This window comes from Prionailurus bengalensis, chromosome C2 (genome assembly GCF_016509475.1).
Source record: "Prionailurus bengalensis isolate Pbe53 chromosome C2, Fcat_Pben_1.1_paternal_pri, whole genome shotgun sequence".
NCBI classification, from domain to species: Eukaryota; Metazoa; Chordata; class Mammalia; order Carnivora; family Felidae; genus Prionailurus; species Prionailurus bengalensis.
This window is the reverse complement of record NC_057350.1, coordinates 108,984,354-109,003,297: the sequence shown is the minus strand read 5'-3', so window position 1 is coordinate 109,003,297 and position 18,944 is coordinate 108,984,354. Positions and strand designations below refer to the sequence as shown.

The following is an 18,944-nucleotide window of genomic DNA, read 5'->3' as shown; positions in this document are numbered from 1 at the left end:
TTGAGGTCTAAAATAATATCTTTGGCCAAGGAGGGTTTATATTTGCTTCTGGCAAAAGATTAAGGTCACTAGCAATCCTAGATCACCTTAATCCAATTGAGGGACCTGAGAGGATTTGAAGCTAGAAGGGATAGTCTATTTCTAGTTTACCATTACTGCCAATGTAGTCCTTTGGTTCCCAACTTATTGCGTGTAGTCACGCCCCTTGACCTTCCTCAGACTTCAACTTTTATACCCCTTCCCCTGTTAATCTGTCAAAAGTTTGGTTCAGCTTCTCCGCCACCTCTTTGGGAAAAGTGGCTCTAAACATTCTCACCTCTCTGGGTTTCTTTCTCTCAGATCTTGTTACGTTCATTCTTCATGTTAGCTCCTAGAATGATTTTTAAAATATTTTGTCCAACTTACGTGGATTTCCTCAGTAAGAATATTAGCCTGAATTACCAAATCTATTACTGGAAGTGAAAGTTCACTTTACCCCAGAGTTGACTTTTAAACTTTTTTCTTAAAATGTTTATTTATTTTTGAGACTGAGTGAGAAAGAGAGAGAGCAAGAATGGGGGGGGGGGGGGCAGAAAGAGAGAATCACAGAGACAGACACAGAATCTGAAGCAGGCTCCAGGCTCTGAGCTGTCAGCACAGAGCCTGATGAGGGCCTTGAACTCACAGACTGCAAGATCATGACCTGAGCTGAAGTCAGATGCTTAACTGGCTGAGCCACCCAGGCGCACCCCCAGAGTTGACTTTTAAAAATAAAGATATGGTCATGTCATTTTCCTACTTAAAACATTTCAATGAGTGCCTATTTTTGTCTTCTTTTTATAAATACTTTAAAAAATTTTTTTAATCTTTATTTTTTTTTTTGAGAGAGAGAGAGAGAGAGACAGAGCGTAAGTGGGGGATGGGCAGAGAAAAGGCAGACAAAGAATCCAAAGCAGGCTCCAGGCTCTGAGCTGTCAGGACAGAGTCCAACATGGGGCTCAAACTCATGAACTGTGAGATCATGACCTGAGCCAAAGTTGGATGGTTAACTGACTAAGCCACCCAGATGCCCCTGAAGATTTTAAGTAATCTCTATACCCAGTGTGGGTCTTGAACTCACAACCCCGAGATCAAGAGTTGTATGCTGTACCAATTGAGCCAGTCAGGCGCCCCTATTTTTCTTTAGAATCCTTAATTAGGCCTGAAAGTCTACATCTCTAGATTATCTCCAACCACTCTCCTGATCACTTTCTACTTTCCAGACCCAGGAGCTCTCTTCTGCATGCCACACCTTCACAATTCTGGCTTTGCACTTGCTGTTCCCATCCCCTGATCATTGTTAACTGCCCCTGCCCATCTCCCTCTGATCTAGTTAATGCTGAATCATCAGAACTCAGCCAAATGTGGGGCACCTGGGTGGCTCAGTTGGTTAAGCACCCAACTTTGGCTCAGGTCATGATCTTGCATTTCATGAGTTCCAGCCCGGCATCAAGCTCTGTGCTGACAGCTCAGACAGAGCCTGGAGCCTGCTTCGGATTCTGTCTCCCCCTCTCTCTGCCCCTCCCCTGCTTGTGCTCTCTCTCTGTCCCTCAAAAAATGAATAAATGTTAAAAAAAAAAATTAAGAAAGAACTCAGCCAAATCTTTCTTCATCAAAGATGCCCTTCCTGGCTCCCCTAGTTGGTCTCTGTCATGGCATCCTGTTCTTCTTCAAAGCATTTACTGAAGTTTGTAATTATATGTTGATCTGAGTAACTATTTGAGTAAAATTTATCTTCTTCCATATGCTAAATGAAGGCAGGGATTTTGTCTGTTTTGCTAACCATTGCATGCCCAGTAACTACTTACAGCAGGTATTCCATAAATGAATAAAAATGATCATCAATCAACAAATCCTTTTCTGGGCCATTTATCTATGCAAATAGCCCAACAACAGGACTGCACCTAGAGTTTTGGTGATGCAGCTAAACTTTCCTGGTTTTTAACTTTGAAGCCTGATTTAAAAAAAAAAAAAGAAAAAAAAGTCAGTTTTCTTTTTTCTTATGGTCTCATTGATTTCACATCAAAAGAGCTTTATTTTTAACCAAAGAAACATTGTTTTTTGGTGACTTGGCAAAACTTTAAAACCAAGAGGTTACTTTGGCTTCAGTGTAAACATGCTTATTATTGAGAAAAGTCATTCAGATTCTTGACTTCTAATTTAGCTAACTCCTCAGAAAGTGAAAAATAAGAGTTTCAGGCAGGAGATGAAATCAAAATAATATAGGAAATAATATTGGAAATATTTTCTTTTGCTTAATATAGATTTTCCTGATACAGCAAATTTCCATCTGTTTTACATTTGAAAAAGAAAGACAATTGCTTCTTTAGAGTCTGTAGGCAAGTAGTCAATAAATAATGGGAACTCTAATTGATAATATAAGATTTTGCTTCAGAATGAGATGTATGCTTACATTACTAGAAACTTGTATGAGCCTTCACTGACTTTTTAATTTTCATATTTTAATATGCTTGACTTGGAGTTGGCTATTCTTTCCCTCTAAACCCATAGAACATATAAATAAATGTCAACTGTTTCACTTCTTTAGCCTCAAAGTAATTTCTTATTCAGTCAGCTTCCCTGCGTGGGATCTTCACTGACAAAGTTGGGTAATAGGAACTATAAGTTAGCTTAGGTTTATAGGAATTAGAGTTTACCTTTGTTGGAGAAACGAGTGGACACATCACCACTGGACAACACCTCACTTCCAGGCTTTGTGAAAATAAATCTCCTTCCTCTGCAAATGCAGAAAACAGCCCAGTACTTATTTAAAAAGATATATTTTTAAGCCCTCCTAATTAACCTTGTCAAATGAAGCAATCAGTGTGTTTGTTCTGTAGGTTTAGAAATGCGGATGTTCTTAGACATGGTAGCAAGCAATGTAGCTTCTCCCCTAAGCGCTAGTCTTCATTATCCAACTGCCTCGTAACCATCTCTACTTCGATATCTATTGTATCTCAATCTTTGTTTTAATGTTTGTTTGTTTATTTATTTATTCATTTAAAGAGAGAGGAGGGGAGGGGCAGAGAGAGAGGGAGAGAGAGAATCCCAAGCAGGGTCTGCTCTGTCAGCATGGAGCCCAATGGAGGGCTCAACCTCACAAACTGTGAGATCATGACCTGAGCTGAAACCAAGAGTCGGACACTTAACCAACTGAGTCACCCAAGCATCCCTATTATGTCTCAATATTAACATGTCCAAAACTACACTGTTTCCCCTTGCTCTCAAAAGTCTGCTTCCCACAGTCTGCACCATCTCAATGAATGACAACTACATTCTTCTAACTGCTCAAGCTACAAAGTGAGGGGTCATTCCTGTGTCTTCAGTTTCCCCCATAACCCATACCTAATTCAATAGCAAATCCTCTCAGCTCTACCCTCAACACATATCCAGAATCTAATCACATCTTATCACTATCATGGTTACCACACTTGTTGAACCACAATAATCTCTTCTCTAGACTATTAACTGATCTTCCTGCTTTCACTCCTGCCATCTTACAAGGTTCTTCTACAGAAAGCAACCAGAGTTATCCTTTTAAAATGTAAATTATGTAGTAAATTATATAGCTTTCTGTGTCAATGTAGAATCCAAAGTCCTTACCATGGGCCTAAAAGGTATGAAATCTGGCCACTCCTTTGACTTCTTCAACAGAACTCTATTTTGTTCATTCCAATCAAACTGGCTTCTGTAATTTTCCTCTGGCATGCCAAGCTTACCTCTACCTCAGAGCCTCTGCATATGCTGTTCTGTTTACCTGGAATGCTCTTACTCTAATATTTTCATGGCCAGCTCCTGTATCTCCCTCAGGCTTCTGCTTAAATGTTTTCATTTACGAAATGCCTTCCCTGCACAGCACATCATTTTTAAAAAGCACCTCATTCCCTTATAGCTTTTTAATACCTTAGCCAGAATGACTATGTATCTCAGTTTATCCAGGGCAGTCCTGGTTTCATCTGCATTATCTTGGCATAATTATAAATAATTATTCTCAAAGTGTTTTTATTTGATAAATTATGTGGTTGTATACCCTTACCGTGTCTTATTTTTAGAGCTTTCATCATCACCTGATACTACTTGTCTATTTCTTCCCATTAGAATGTTGATAAGAGTTGACCATTTTATTCTCTGCTCTGTCCCTAGCACTTAAAAGTGCCTAGAACACATGCTCAAGTGTTTGGCAATGAATAAACAAACGAATGAATGAGTTGGGGTCATAACTATCTGATTATGTCAAGTGTTTTCCTGGGAATTAGGAAAAAAATAAATAAATATAGTTCCTGTTCACAAGCACAAGCCCCACCTGAGAGATTCTGATTTGACTGGTCTTGTGTAGAGACTAGTGATGTTCATTTTTAAAGTGGCTCAAGTAATTCTCATGTATAGGCCAAACTGAAAACCTATGTCCAGGAGACATCTGCCTAGTGGGAGAGTCCAAACAAAAGGCAGGTAGGCATGAAAACCATCTTTCCTCAATGAATGGCTAGTGTGCCAGTGTGCCAAATCACCATTTTTGAAGTTTAGACATCAACGTGAAAACTGATATTGTGTACACGATACTGCCCAATGTGGCTAGCCAGGGCTCCTGATGAATTAAATTCCTAAATTCCATTTTTGTTACTAAACAAAATCTTGTGTATTGGCTTTGTAGAGTCTGAAGAGCAGAAAAGGAAACTATCATGGCCTCACAATAGTATGAGTGGGGACAGGAAAGTTGTCCCACAGAGAACTGATTCTGGGACTTGATGAAAATGAGCACTTGGGCACGATTTATTTGCAGGGAACAGCTTTGTAACCAAGCCTGTGCTTATACCCTAATTATAGCCTTTTCCTTCCCCCTAAAGTTTATTTATTTTCTGAGAGTGCGCACGTGGGGGAGGAGCAGAGAGAGAGTGCACATGGGGGGGGGGGGAGGAGGGAGAGAGAGAGAGAGAATCCCAAGCAGGCTTTGCACTGTCAGCATGGAGCCTGACATAGGGCTCAATCTCATGAACTGTGAGATCATGACCTAAGCAGAAATCAAGAGTTGGACACTTAACCAACTGAGCCTCCCAGATGCCCCACCCTAATTATATCCTTAAGATAAACTCCTACAAGTAGAAATGCTGTTAACTCAGATGGATCTCTGAACATGATTTTCAAGATCATCTTTAATTGGGAATTCATTTTCAAAAAGTAATTGCGTTTTTTTTACTTGTACTCCAAGTAGACAAATGAGTTTCTTAGCATGCTAAAGAATAATAATTCTAGCTACTTTAAGAAATCTCCTGTTGGCAATTCTCTCCTCTGACATTATGCAGTTAGGCTTAACTCCTCCTCATATATTCTCAGCGCTTTGCCTGTATACCTCTATTTTAGCACTTACCACACCGTAGTGTATTTGTTTGTTTTCCTATTTGGCCATACCTTCCCCCTCCCCCCAAGTCTCTGTCCCCTCCCTATCTCCCACTATCTCAAGTATTTTAAAAGATTATGAACTCCTAAAGCAACAGTACCTAGGGAACATCTTCAAAGTGCAGAATCCCTTGCCTCTGAGATTTGGGTTCAGGAGGTCTGGAATAGGGCAGGAGAATCTGCAGCAGACTTCTGCAGGTCATCTGTGTGGTCAGTTCACAGACTTTACTATAAGAGGCTGACAGAGAATAGGGACTATCTTAGTCATCATTGCATAACTAGTACCTGGCACACACATACCCAATAAATTGTACTGAATCAACGGAATGAATGATCTGGAAAACATCTGGGGACTCCTCCAAGGGGATCATTGTATATAGACCCCAAAACAGTTAGATCAAATAGCACTTTGATTATGTGCTGTAGGAATTACACAACAGGTCCAAAACTTGAAGGGGATTGAAGAGCACACTTGATTGTCATGCATCCTGTAAGAAGAACAGTTGAGCAGATGATTAGGCAGTTGACAAATGCAAATCTTAGATAAACAGAATAGTTTGTGATCTGGCATAAACATTTTAGAACTCAGGCTATTCCTATTTTATGCTTAATTTTCTCTAGGCCTTGTATCTTCACCTTTCCCAGACAGAGGTACCTTACTGCCTCAGCAGAGGTGGAGAAAAGTGAGTCTCAAGAAAGAGATTACAAAGGAGAAATATTTTTAAAATTTGGAAATAGTCCTTAAGGTTAATATTTTATCACTTTATGAAAATATGAATCTTAAGTTCACATTTATCAAAGCATGTTCGTGTCTGGCTCTAAACCAACCTACCTCTGAACTTTGAATTAATTCACCCTTATTTCATGCTGATTAAATTCCCTACACCTTTAGTTTCTCTGACATATCCTCTAGCAGCATTTTCCAATCTTTGTGCATCAACACCATATTTAAAACCCACCTGAGGGGCGCCTGGGTGGCTCAGTCGGTTAAGTGTCCGACTTCGGCTCAGGTCATGATCTCGCGGCCCGTGAGTTCGAGCCCCGCGTCGGGCTCTGTGCTGACAGCTCAGAGCCTGGAGCCTGTTTCGGATTCTGTGTCTCCCTCACTCTGACTCTCCCTCATTCATTCTCTGTCTCAAAAATAAATAAACGTTAAAAAAATTTTTTTTTAAACCCACTTGACGTAAATCAATTTCAGCCCAAAACTTTTCTTGTTCTAGAATGCCAAGCGTGCAGCACCCCCTCAAAGGGAAGTTAGGTAAGTTCCAGGGGCTGACCCATTAATAAGAACATCAAAACACAATTTTCAATAATAGATTGTATGTTTAAAAACAATAGTAATTCTTTTGTCTAGATAAGAAGTTCGACTTTTCTTTCACTTTGGCTATATTAGATACATTCACATATGAATTTCATTTAAGTTAAATAATAAGTTGTCTTTATATACATAGTCAGAAAACATTATAGCCTGGACTTAGCACTCACAGATAAGGAATTGTCAGTCTGCCATTTATGCAAGTTGGTTGTGTTCTCCATGTAATCTCAGTATAGCATTGCTAAGAGCTAAGGCCTCTGTTTTCAAATCTCGAGTCTTTCACTGTGCTGAGTCACATTAGTCACTGTTTCCTTCTCGGTGTGGTAACCAGAAATGATTATCTTTCTACCATAAGGATGTTGGGGAATTAACTATTACTAATAATTGTGAAAACAGAAAGCAACAGATACTGTTACTTATACTTTATAGCATGTCTTATGTTAATAAAAATGGGAGGGAAAAAATGGGAGGCCTTGGGTCACCTGAAATTTCCAGTAAGTAGTCTTGGCTTTTGGATGGATAAGTTATTCATTGGAAGTGCTCTACTGAATTGATCAGCCATGCCAAGGCAAATCCAGTGGACACGGGTAACAGAAATTAGCGACAAAAGGAATACACAGAAAGGAATTAGAACGTTTCAATCCTATAAATATATTTAAAAAGAATTAAATGTCTTAGGGCCATATATAGGGCCATATGTAAATAAAAAGTGTACACCTACCTATACCCTATATGTTGCATGTATAGGTTTCTTTTGTAGTTTTGAAGAATATTTGAGAGGAGCCACTTATTCATGTATGTTTACTTACAATATTTAATCCAGTGACTCGAATGTGGTAGATACTCAGTGAATAAATGATTTTTTTTTTAAAAAGTGAATTGACAAGTTCTATGACAAGGACCCAGTAAAGTAAAACTTGTTATAGTTACAGACTATTAAATGGCTATTTGTTCAAAAGATTGTGTTAACATGGACAGCTATTTATAGTGTTAAACAAAATACGAAAATACAATAACAATGATAGAAAAAAAAAAAACCTTTGAATAAAACAGACCACAGCAAAATGTTAAAATAGGACTTAAGAAGGTTCAACTATGGGTATCCTTGTCTCCTCTCTACTTTCTATTTTTTCTTTAATAAACCTATTTCTTAATTATACAATTTGGTATACCTGTGAAACTGGCAGGGAATGTTATAGGAGTTGATGTATTACTTTGTGACAGCTTATATTTCTGACATAAGGTCATGTTGCTATCTAATTGATAGAGCTTCCAAGCAAGAAGACTAGTTAGAAGGTAACTTATCATAGTTTATGTATTAGCTAAGAACATGTTTAGCTGCACATAACAGAAAACAGTCTAACCAAATTGGGGTTACAATGAGTTCAGGGGTAGCCAGTCTAGGACTGCTGCTGCAGCTTCAAGATATCATGAATGACTCAGATTCCTACCTTTCTGCTCCAGAATCCTTATCTTGGGGATCTCTTCTTTATATTTCCCACATCACGTTCATTTTCATTTTTGTCATGAGGCTCCATCTCCATCCTTACATTGTGTTATAGGAGAAAGAAGAAAAGAAGAAATGGAAGGCGTGTCTATATATGTTAAGGAAGAAGTGGTTTTCTAGAAATCTTCACCATGTGTCTAGAATTATATGCCATGGCCACTCATAAGAGCATGAAATCTAGGAAAATGAGTTTTTTGGCTGGCCACATTGCTAGCCCTCCCCCTTCCCCCTTCCTCTAAAAAGTATCAGGCTCTTTCTGATAAGGAAGGGGCAATCATTAGTATCTGCTAACCCTCTTCTCATATAAGGAATATACTTATCCCCTCCCTAAGGGAAACAATCTCAAAGTTTCATCCAGTTATTGTAATGAGCTCACAGTCCAGGATCCAGAAGTTCCAATGATATGGAATACTCCCAATGTGTGGCTCTTCATGCTCTGGGAACCAACTTTTAAAGAAAAGTTATTTGCCTTGTACTCCTAATAAATAACGGTGGATAGACAAGGTACAGGATGGTGGTAAAAGTCTCATCAGAAAAGGGGAAAATGGGAAACACACAGTGAGCACTGGTGCACAGAACATCACATATCTTGTTAGGTAACTAGCAAGAAATCTATGCCCTTGGTCATTTAATCTGTCAGTTCCTGATTTTGTTCTGTAGGAGGACCTTCTTTATCCCATTATCTTCCAGGGATCACATTTGGGGTGGACCTTGTGGAAAATACCTCTTCTGGAGTAGTAAACCTTTAACAGTCTGAGGAACCTAGATCCAAGAGTGGTGAGTCAAGAACCTGGTGCCATTTTTCTCTCTGGGGCAATTGATGTTCTGAAAGTAGTAGAGGCTGAGAACTAGCTAGAATTTTCAACTGCCTCGGGGGAAGTGGGTAGGGAATGGAAGGTGAAAGATTTGAGTTCAGGGCCTGAGGAAGAAAGACTTCAAATTGGAATTCCAAAGGGCTACACTCTGGAAGTAATGTTTATTAATCCCTGGATTAAGGTGGTCTGTCCTTAATCTAAGTGCCCCCCCCCCCCAAATGAACCACACCTTCTCATATTCCTGGCCTCTTATTCTCTTATTCCTGGCCCTCCTACACAGAGTCTGAGTTTGGTCATATGACTTGCTTTGGCCAATGACACATTAGTAAGCATGATGCAAAGACTTGCATTCTATTTCACCTATTAGCCTCTGAATTCTGTCCATATCAATCCTACCTTAGTTGAATGGCCATGACTTGATGCAATGTGAAATACGCCTGCTGGGGAGGTACTACCCTTAATCCATTCTTTGCTGGTGTGTCACCCAGTCTGGTATAGAATAGTTTAAGAAAGCTTGAAACAGTTACTTCTATTACTACTGCTGCTTAGCTCCTGTTTTGATAGGCTTTCGTGTTTTGTAAGGTCATAGTTGACTTCTTTTTCAACCCAGAAAGTCTCCGAATTATGGAATTCAGTCAGTTTAGATCTCAGGCAGAGAGCACAGCTTTGCAAGCTGTGGTCCCTTCTCTCTGCCAGCTGTTGGGGATATAGCCATAATTAACTTTTAGGAAAAGAAAAGGGCCTTTCTCCTCCAATATGTAGAGATGACATGAATTGAACGTAGTTTTCTTCCTCTACCACTGAAAGGCTGTTCGATATAGGAAGAGGCTTACCATCCAAGCCATTTTATGGTCCAGAAACTATAGCGAAGTCACAATGCAATGTATATACTAAAGATGAGTGTATGGTACTCTGCAAGTTCCACGAAGACAGGCATGGCGTCTGAGCTGATCAAGGCTGTATGTAGCCTAATCCTAGTTACACACACAATAGACACTGAGCAAACATTTCCTGAATGAATAAATTATTCACTACGGTGTTTAAGGGCTTTCAAGCACATACACTCGCTCTTACTGTCAAAACCCCAAAGGTAGGTTTCCCTTCTGTTACGCTGCCTACGTTTCCCGTGAAACGGAGGAGTGCCCACGACCGACCGCGTCGGGTAGGCTACTGGCCGGTGCGCTGTTGGGCCGGGCCGTCAGGTATGCGGAGGGCGACCCCGTCTGGCCACAGTGGCAGTAGCAGCCGTTTGTCTCCTCTTGGGGTCCAGCGGCGTCAAGGGCAGGAGGCGTCTTACGAGGAGGCAGATAAAGCCTACTGTACAGAAACCGCTCGTTCCGTTTCACATCCTCTCGGGTGCTCGGGTTTCCTCGGAACACCGTGACCCTTCACGTGTCTGCAGTCAGGTAGAGCCTCCCTCACGGGGCGCACACTTACCCTCTTCACAGCCGTGCGCGCTCTCCAGCCCGCGCGTGGATCTGGACCCTCGGGGACCCAGCTGGCCGCGGAAGGACACGCCCCCTCGCGGGAGCACGCGGCCGCCGCAGGCACCCCTCGCGCGCCTCCCTGCCAGAGAGCGCGCACGCGCACGCGGGGCGGGCCTCCTTCCCGGCACCCACTGAGCGCCCGGCCCTCTCACCCCACCCCTCTCCCCCGCGGCCCAGGCTCCGCCTCCGCGACGGGGCAGCAGAGAGGAGGCGACCGGAAGCCACTTTAAAGCAGAGCTCGGGGTGACAGGCGAGCGAGCTGGATCGGGAGTGCGGTTGCGGCTTTCTGCACTCCCGGTGGCGGAATGGCCAGTGCGCTGCTTGTCGCGTCTCCGGCCTGCGACCCTTAGACGCCTAAGCCTGCCCTGCGCGCCGATCCTCCCGCGCGGACGCTGCCGGCGAGCCGGCGGTGAGGCGACTCGGCTCCTGCGGTCCGTTCTCTCAGGCAGCGCGATCAGGTAAAGGGCTCCGGGTGGGCTCTGAGGAGCCGACGAGAAACCTTAGCTGGGATGGTGGGCGAGGACGGGGGTCTCCGGCTTCGCAGCCTCTCACGGATCTAGGGGTGATTGATGTTTAGACTGTGCCTTTTTCTACCAAATTCACTCGGATCCCGTCAGTACCGGGACGGGATTGGTGTACACTTCTTAATCACTTACGGCCTCGGGCAGGTGTATAAATCTGAGGAAGACACTGAAGGGTTTAGTCAGGGTCGCCGGCGTCTCCCCAGTCCCACTTGGTCTGGGTGGGCGCGGGGGCACGTCTATGCGGCCTCCCCCGCCGGGCGGACCCCGAGCGCTCTGAGGCGAAGTGAGGAGAAGCACTTCGCAGATTGAGGGGCAGGGCACGGCAGCTGCGGGGAGCCTTTCGGCAGACCCGCGTTCCGGCGGCAGCCCAGAAGTTTGCAGGCTGTTTTCAGATCAACTTTGAAGGCACAGGAGTCCTCGCCTTCCTCCCCGCCACCTCGAGTAGCGCCGACCGCCTTCCCCCCGCGCTTCTCGGCTCATTTCTGCGAGCCTCCGAGACTCGCAGGACGATCCTCGCAGGAAGGTCGCTTGAGGAGGCGAGCAAGCAATTAAGTGTGGACGGCGCCCTGGGGGGCTTCTGGGATGGGGAGAAGCCTGGGCGGGGGTCGCTGGTTGGGACGAGGCTGCGGGGAGGTTTTGGGGGCGCTCCGGAGCCTGCCGCGGGGAAGGCGAGGGTGCGATGCTCCGGAACGCCGGGAATTGGCCGAGCCGGGCGGCGCCTCGGTCGCGCTGCGCGGAGTTGGCGCGGCCCCGGGGGCGGAGCTGCGGAAACCGCCGCGGCCGGCAGGAGGCGTCTCTCGGACCCGGGCTCGGCGTCCGGGTGTCGCGCAGGGGCTGCGCGGGGGAAAAGTCCTGAGTTTGCAGCGGGCTGTTTCGGTGCACTGCGCCGGGGGCCGGGAGTGAGATCACGAGGTGAGGGGTGGAGCGGTAGGTCGCCTGCAGCCGGGGGACCGGAGGAAGTGTCCTTCCAATCTTTATTTTTCTGTTATGCAAACTAATTGAGGAACTGGGTTCTAGTGACTTCCCCACTCCAGCCACTTCAGTTCTCCGCCTCTTCCTCAGTTTTATTTCCCAGTTTGACGGAGGGCAATAACAGGAAAAGTTACCGTGTGTGTGTGTACACCTCTATAAATAAAATTGGTTCAGTGTCTGTTTTGCCTTGGGTGGATGTGGTAGGAGTGGCGTGTGTGTGTGTGTGTGTGTGTGTGTGTGTGTGTGTGCACGCGCGCGTGTCTGTGTGCGCGCGCGCACGCACGCGAGGGGAAGGCACAGGCGGGTTTAGTGGGGTGGAGAGGGAATACCACAATCTGTGCCAATTGTGCCTTGAGGCAAGAGCGCCGAGTGATGAATAATAACGCCTGGCTTGGCGGCTTTCCAGTTGATTTATGTCTTATGTCAAGTCCCTCCTTCCCTAACAATGCCAGCTCACACCGAACTCTTTTTCTGCCTTTTCCTTTTGTACTTACCGTGTGCCCTAACACCTGGCTCTATACAGTTGAACGCTAAAAAACAAGTTGGAACTTTCCGGGTCCACCTATATGTGGATTTTGTGTACTACTGTAAATGTGTTTTCTCTTCTTTGTGATTTTCTCAACCTTTCCTGTAGCTTACTTTGTTGTGAGAATACAGTACAATAACACATGTAACACAAAATTTGTGTTAATCGGCTGTTTGTTATTGGTTAACGGTAGGCTGCTAGTAGTTAAGTTCGGGGCTCAAAAAGTTATGGGTGGATTTTTCCAGGGGTGGGTTCCATGAACCGCCTCTTCCACCCACCTTGTTCAAGGGTTAGCTGTACTGTGCTTTCTTTGAGTTTGATCATTATGAACTTTTTATACATAGATTCATGAATGTTTCCAGTTAGATCTTTAATACTCATTTTTCTGGGGACTCAGTTTTATAATTTTGTTATTGTTGACCTATAAAGGCTAACAGAACTAGATTTTTAACAGGTGCTTTTTCTTCAGTTATTCAGTTAAATATTATGGAGCACCTGTGTGCATTGTGCTAGGCATAGTACTGGTCACCTGGGATGAGTATTTGATGAGGCCACGGACCCTTGCATCAATGATCTCTTTTTCTTTTAGTCTGTTGGCCGAGAGAGAGAGACAGAGAGAGACAGAGAGAGAGAGAGAGAGAGAGAGAGAAGATTAATTGCTTATCACCAGCTCTTTTCCACCTCCTACAGTGCTAAGGAGGAGACGATGATATTTGTCATTTTACAGAGTTTGCTTTGCTTTTGACTTTAAGTTCTAGTTTTTTTCAAGGGGTCTGATTCTTTGAAGAGAGCACCTTTTTGGTTTGAGTAGCTCATTAGGAAGCTGACATTTGGTGTGTGTGTTTTATATTCTTGCATTATTTTTCTATAATATGGCTTCATTTGCTTTAATAGATAAAGTCACGTATGTGTCATTTCTGAAGACAAGGACAAGGAGGCCCTTTTGCAATTAAGAAGTTGTGTTTGGTCTCTGAAACAGCCTATAGTGGTTGCTGCTGATGTAGCTTCTGTTGCTAAACAAGCAACTGGCATTCCTTCTCCAATAGTGGTAATGTTTTGGGAATTGTAAAAGTAGACCCTTGGGGCACCTGGGTGGCTCAGTCGGTTGGGCGTCCGACTTTGGCTCAGGTCATGATCTCGTGGTTCGCGAGTTCAAGCCCCACGTCGGGCTCTGTGCTGACAGCTCGGAGCTTGGAGCCTGCTTCACATTCTGTGTCTCCCGCTCTCTCTGCCCCTTCCCTGCTCATGCTCTGTCTCTGTCTCAAAAATAAATAAACATTAAAAGTAGACCCTTAACATCCTTCAGGAATATATTTGAACTTAGAAGTGCTTCAACATGCTCCTGGCTTTCTCCCACATAACATTTCCATTGACAGCCCCTGTTTCCTGGGTAGATTCTCATGCTTTAAATTCACTCACTATTTAACTTTGAAGTTAATCTTTAATTTGGTGAATTTTTTTTTTTTTTTTTACAAAGAAACCGTTTTGTCACCTCATGAGATAGGTGATAAACAACTGTGAAGAGAACCACAAACCAGAGAAGTTGTGGTTTCCCTGCTGTCATCAGTTAGCCACACTTATTTCTACACCTCACCCCCCAACCCCACCCTAGACTTACAGTAAAAACTGATACTCCAGCAGAATTACCAATCATATATTGTCCACAAATAAATGTCAAGAGTCTATTAGAAGATACTATCTCTTTACCTTTACCTGCTATGGGCTTTTGAATAGCCTTGGCTGCTTTGGAACCTTAATTTCTCATTAAAATTTAAAATTGACCCATAAAGATGAAATATGGTATAAGAGGAGTGACTTCAGGGACTTAGTCACAGACTAAAACAAAACATTTTGATGAATGAATGGGATCCAGTTGTTGTCAGCTTGCAAATGATCATCTTCTTTCCTTTCCTGGTAGGATTTTTAGACTCTGAGGAGCAATTGGAGCTCATCCACACCATGGAAATGGAAACCACCGAACCTGAGCCAGACTGTGTAGTGCAGCCTCCCTCTCCTCCTGATGACTTTTCATGCCAAATGAGACTCTCTGAGAAGATCACTCCATTGAAGACTTGTTTTAAGAAAAAGGAACAGAAGAGATTGGGAACCGGAACCCTGAGGTCTTTGAGGCCAATTTTAAATACTTTGCTAGAATCTGGCTCACTTGATGGCGTTTTTAGATCTAGAAACCAGAGTGCAGATGAGAGCAGCTTACATGAACCTATTGTGAAAAAACCCCTGGAAATCAATCCATCATGTCCACCAGCGGAAAACAGTATGTCTGTCCTGATTCCTGATGGGACAAATGTTGGGGGCCAAATACCAGAAGCTCATCCTTCCACTGATACTCCAGAACAAGTGGTTCCAATCCAGGATCACAGCTTTCCACCGGAAGCTATCAGTGGGACGGTGGCAGATTCTACAGCAGGGCACTTCCAGACTGACCTTTTGCACCCCGTTTCAAGTGATGTTCCTACTAGTCCTGACTGCATAGACAAAGTCATGGATTACATTCCAGGGGTTTTCCAAGACAACAATTTTACAATCCAGTACATTTTGGACACCAGTGATAAGTTGAGTACCGAGCTTTTTCAGGACAAAAGTGAAGAGGCTTCCCTTGACCTTGTGTTTGAGCTGGTGAACCAGCTACAGTACCACACTCACCAAGAGAATGGAATTGAAATTTGCATGGACTTTTTGCAAGGCACTTGTATTTATGGCAGGGATTGTTTGAAGCACCACACGGTCTTGCCATATCATTGGCAGATCAAGAGGACAACTACTCAAAAGTGGCAGAGTGTATCCACTGATTCCCAGGAGCACTTGGAAAGATTTTACTGTAACCCAGAGAATGATAGAATGAGAATGAAGTATGGGTATGTATTTATAACTACTTTAAAACTATTGTTAAATCCTATAGAGAAGGTCAAGAGGCTAAATGCTTATTAGTAGGGTAGTTTCTTTCAGTAGTAACCTAACAGGTTTTATTCTTTTCTTTACTGTTACTCTTTCAGCTGTATGCTAACCTGGTTTTTCATGTTGGTTTAATGCGGAGTATTCACCTAACCAGATTATGAAGTTTTATGATTTGAACAATCCATATGTCACTCTGTACAGTATGTGTGTGCCAGAGAAGTTGCATATACATTGAATGTTGTGAATCAGATACTGTTTTAATCACACAAAAGAGCTTGCTTTTGAAAGAAAATCCAAGGTTAATCTTACTGTAGCACAAATAATGAATACCAAATTTATCTAATTTTAAAGTTTTGCATGTTGAGTAGCTGCTAGTTTTTTAAAGGAAAATAGTATCATTTGGAGATATCTGTGTCCCTCTTTCCATTTTGAATGATATGGTTTTTCTGTGAGCTTCTTCCCAAACTTCTGAATCATGCCCAAACATTAATTTTTTTTTCTTTTTTAAGTTTCCTTAAGTCTTTCTACCTTTAAGTTTATTATTCTGTTTACCTTGTAGAGAAAATTGTTCTACAATTCAGGCTGTTTTCTTAGACCTGAGCAGTGAGTTGAAGGGAAATTTTATGTTAATAGGTATGTTGATTTACAGGGAAATTTTATGTTAATAGATATGTTGATTTACCATTTACATAAAAAACAGTTATCCTCAAGTTTTTGTATGCAAGACATGTATGTAAATAATTCAGTTCTTTTAGTGCAAATTCAGATAGGGAACTGAAATTTCCACATCTGAATTCTTACTTAATTGAATATAAATTGAAAGAAATGGTAGTTGCCATGTGTGAAGTTGCTAGTGTAAAAATGGCTGTGTAGTAAGCATTAATCTTTACATTTCAAATTTGTTTCTCCTGTAGTATAGGAGTTAAAGTATATGATGTTACTAGCTATTTGTCTATGACCAAGAGAAAGGATTAAAATTCTATGAGGGGAGAAGAACACATCTGTCCATGCTACCTGACTTGGGAGACAATGAGGGCAACCTGACAGCTTCACAGATAATGAATGGCCTGATACAGTACTGAGAGGCATGACCCATAGAAAGGAAAAATATGCTGAGAATCCTAACCCACAAGTCTGAGAGAAAACTTTCTTAAGAGTCATCTTTTTTCACAGATAAGTTGGGTTACACTAACCCAAGTGTCTGGAGAGCCAGCAATCAAATGGTGTCAGTAAACGTTTCCAAGTTGTCTAATTTTGTTAGTCTTGATGTTAACCTTCTGTGTTCTAACATAGTGCCAGGGCATTGTTCGTATTGTAGAAACCAGGTTTTTGGTTTTGTTTTTTAATTTGTTCCCTTTTAGTATTAGGTAAGTGGTTTTCTTTTGATATTGCATTGTGTAAGTTGTATAGTACACAGATCTGTGTGTCTTTTTAGCAACTTAATTATCATGAGACTAGAACTTTGCATCATTTGTTTCAAAAGGGATGCATGGGATAAAATGAGAAACAATATAAGGCCCAAGTTTAAGGCATTGTTATATAGAAGCCCCTTGGGATAAAAGTAAGATAATACTAAGAATGTAGCTTTCCTGATCAGGAAAATCAAGATGTTATCAAGACAATACATTTATTAATACTAGGTTTTCAAGATTCTATCTTGCTTGGGTAGCAAAATTCTTAGATCCTACAATAAAGCTAAGTACATTTAACTTTCTTCTTTTTTTTTTTTTAAGCCAGCATTGGAAGAGAGAAAAATGTTTTCTATTTTATCTTAAAAATCTTTTTTTAATAAGGTATTGTCCAAAATCTCTGTTGCCCATCAGCTAGCAATTCTAATTGGTATGTCAAGGGTAATTAATTTTACATATTCTCAAAGCCACTGTAATCCTTCCATCTCCAGATTGCAAAAGTGCAGAACAGTGGCCTCCCACTTCACTCTTATGAAGCAAATTTCCAGTCTGCTGAGTACTTCAGCATCTTGGTACATTAAGTTTCTATCTGTTTGAATTGGTCAGGAAGAAACTAGCAGGACTATTGTCCAACGCATTACATTCTGTTACCATGCGCAAAGCAAGACAGGTATTTTGATCTCAGAAAATCCAAGAACTCTCTTAGATCAGGTATTTTATTCTCTGGTAAAATTACTTGGCCGAAAAATTAGATAAAGCTATAGGCCTATAGGCATACAGTGTTGGGTAATTTACAAAGTAGTTGCAGTGAGTGCTTGATTTCCAAATCTGTTTTAATGAAGTAAACTAATATTTATTTGACAGTTAAGAGCAAAAGTGTCAGTGAATTATTGTAATTACTAATTCTGCTGCTACATTGTTAATGGTAGTAAGTGGTCCTGCTCTGATAAAAATAGCAAAAAAGTATTAACAGTTAATTACTAGTAAAGTGAAGTTCTCCATAGACAACAGTAAGAAATATAAGATTGTAGATAGCTAAGTGTCAAAAATCAGGCTTTTGGGAAGTTGACCTGTGGTCATTGCAACCTGGTTTTCCTTGTATTCCGAAGCGATGTTGTGTTTCCTGGCAACAAGATGCAGATAACGGCATGTTGAGCCTTGCTGAGAGATTCACAAACAAGCTGGAGCAGCCCAGGTTCACATGGTTACCACATTATTTGGCTAAAGCTATTAATCTCTGTGGTCAGGCCTGTAAAGCTGGTCTATCTGTACAGATTGCACATAACCAGGAAGTGTGTGTTCAGCTGTGTATATGTCCAAGTCTGGCCTAGCAGTCTTCGGATGCAGAAACAATGAATGGCAGTTGTTTTTCCCACTTATTTTCAGCAGTTTATACGACTTGGTAGATCATTATTATATGCTATATCCGTGAGATACTTCATTGTACGTATGGAACTTGGGAAGAGTTCATAGTTCTGGGTCTCTAGCAGAGACAAAAGTTTGTAGCCTCAAAACTGCAGATGAAATTCTTTGTTTTGCAAATGGATTGGATTTAACATCTAATTTAATCCAAATTAGATGTACAGTATTTATTTTATTCTCAAGAATGAAATTGGAAAGGAAGTTGAGCCAGATAAGTTCACAGGTCTCTTCCAGCTCTTTAGTCAAGATGTCTAGATGCTAAAAATGTTTTAAAAAGAGGATTTCAATAGTAAATGCTTACTTGGTTTATTATAGTGAAATTATTTTAATTATTCTTTTCGAGTTTTGTCTTTATCCCAAATTATGATACAATCCCACTTCGCTTTTTCACTCTGCTTTTATATATCTCTAGATGTTTATTGCTGACATCAACTGAAAGTAGTTGTATGTATGAACTCCCCATATTTAGATGCCAAGGCTTCTTTTGTACACGGGATGGGCTTTGGAGAATTTCCAGATTCCAAATACACAGTTAAGAAAACAACATTGAATGTTGTGTTTTAGATTAAGAAAACATAGTCTCTGACAGCTTAGGCACTCATCCTTAGTAGAAAATGATACTAAATGGCAGGACTAAGC

The 18,944-nt window shown here is 41.9% G+C and overlaps 1 protein-coding gene and 1 long non-coding RNA gene across 5 annotated transcripts in view; one reads left to right on the top strand and one right to left on the bottom strand.

The window, feature by feature from the left end:
* Nucleotides 1-5,136: 5,136 nt before the first annotated feature.
* On the bottom strand, nucleotides 5,137-10,616 carry LOC122491814. Of its 4 annotated transcripts, none has more exons than XR_006299453.1 (4): nucleotides 10,487-10,616; nucleotides 8,179-8,272; nucleotides 7,210-7,269; nucleotides 6,504-6,542 (listed from the first exon to the last, which is right to left on the bottom strand). It is a non-coding gene; the product is annotated as an uncharacterized LOC122491814 (long non-coding RNA). The 4 variants fall into 4 exon arrangements; XR_006299451.1 differs by having other exon boundaries at nucleotides 6,512-6,542; nucleotides 7,210-7,272; XR_006299450.1 differs by lacking the exon at nucleotides 7,210-7,269 and having other exon boundaries at nucleotides 5,137-6,542; nucleotides 10,487-10,614.
* Nucleotides 10,617-10,622: 6 nt separating this feature from the next.
* LOC122491813 (TCDD inducible poly(ADP-ribose) polymerase) overlaps nucleotides 10,623-18,944 on the top strand; it is a 29,044-nt gene continuing 20,722 nt past the window's right edge. Inside the window, exons 1-2 of the mRNA XM_043595051.1 lie at nucleotides 10,623-10,994; nucleotides 14,477-15,434. Of these exons, the coding sequence (XP_043450986.1) occupies nucleotides 14,518-15,434 (917 nt within the window). The 5' untranslated portion in view covers nucleotides 10,623-10,994; nucleotides 14,477-14,517. The remainder of the gene's footprint in view (nucleotides 10,995-14,476; nucleotides 15,435-18,944) is intronic.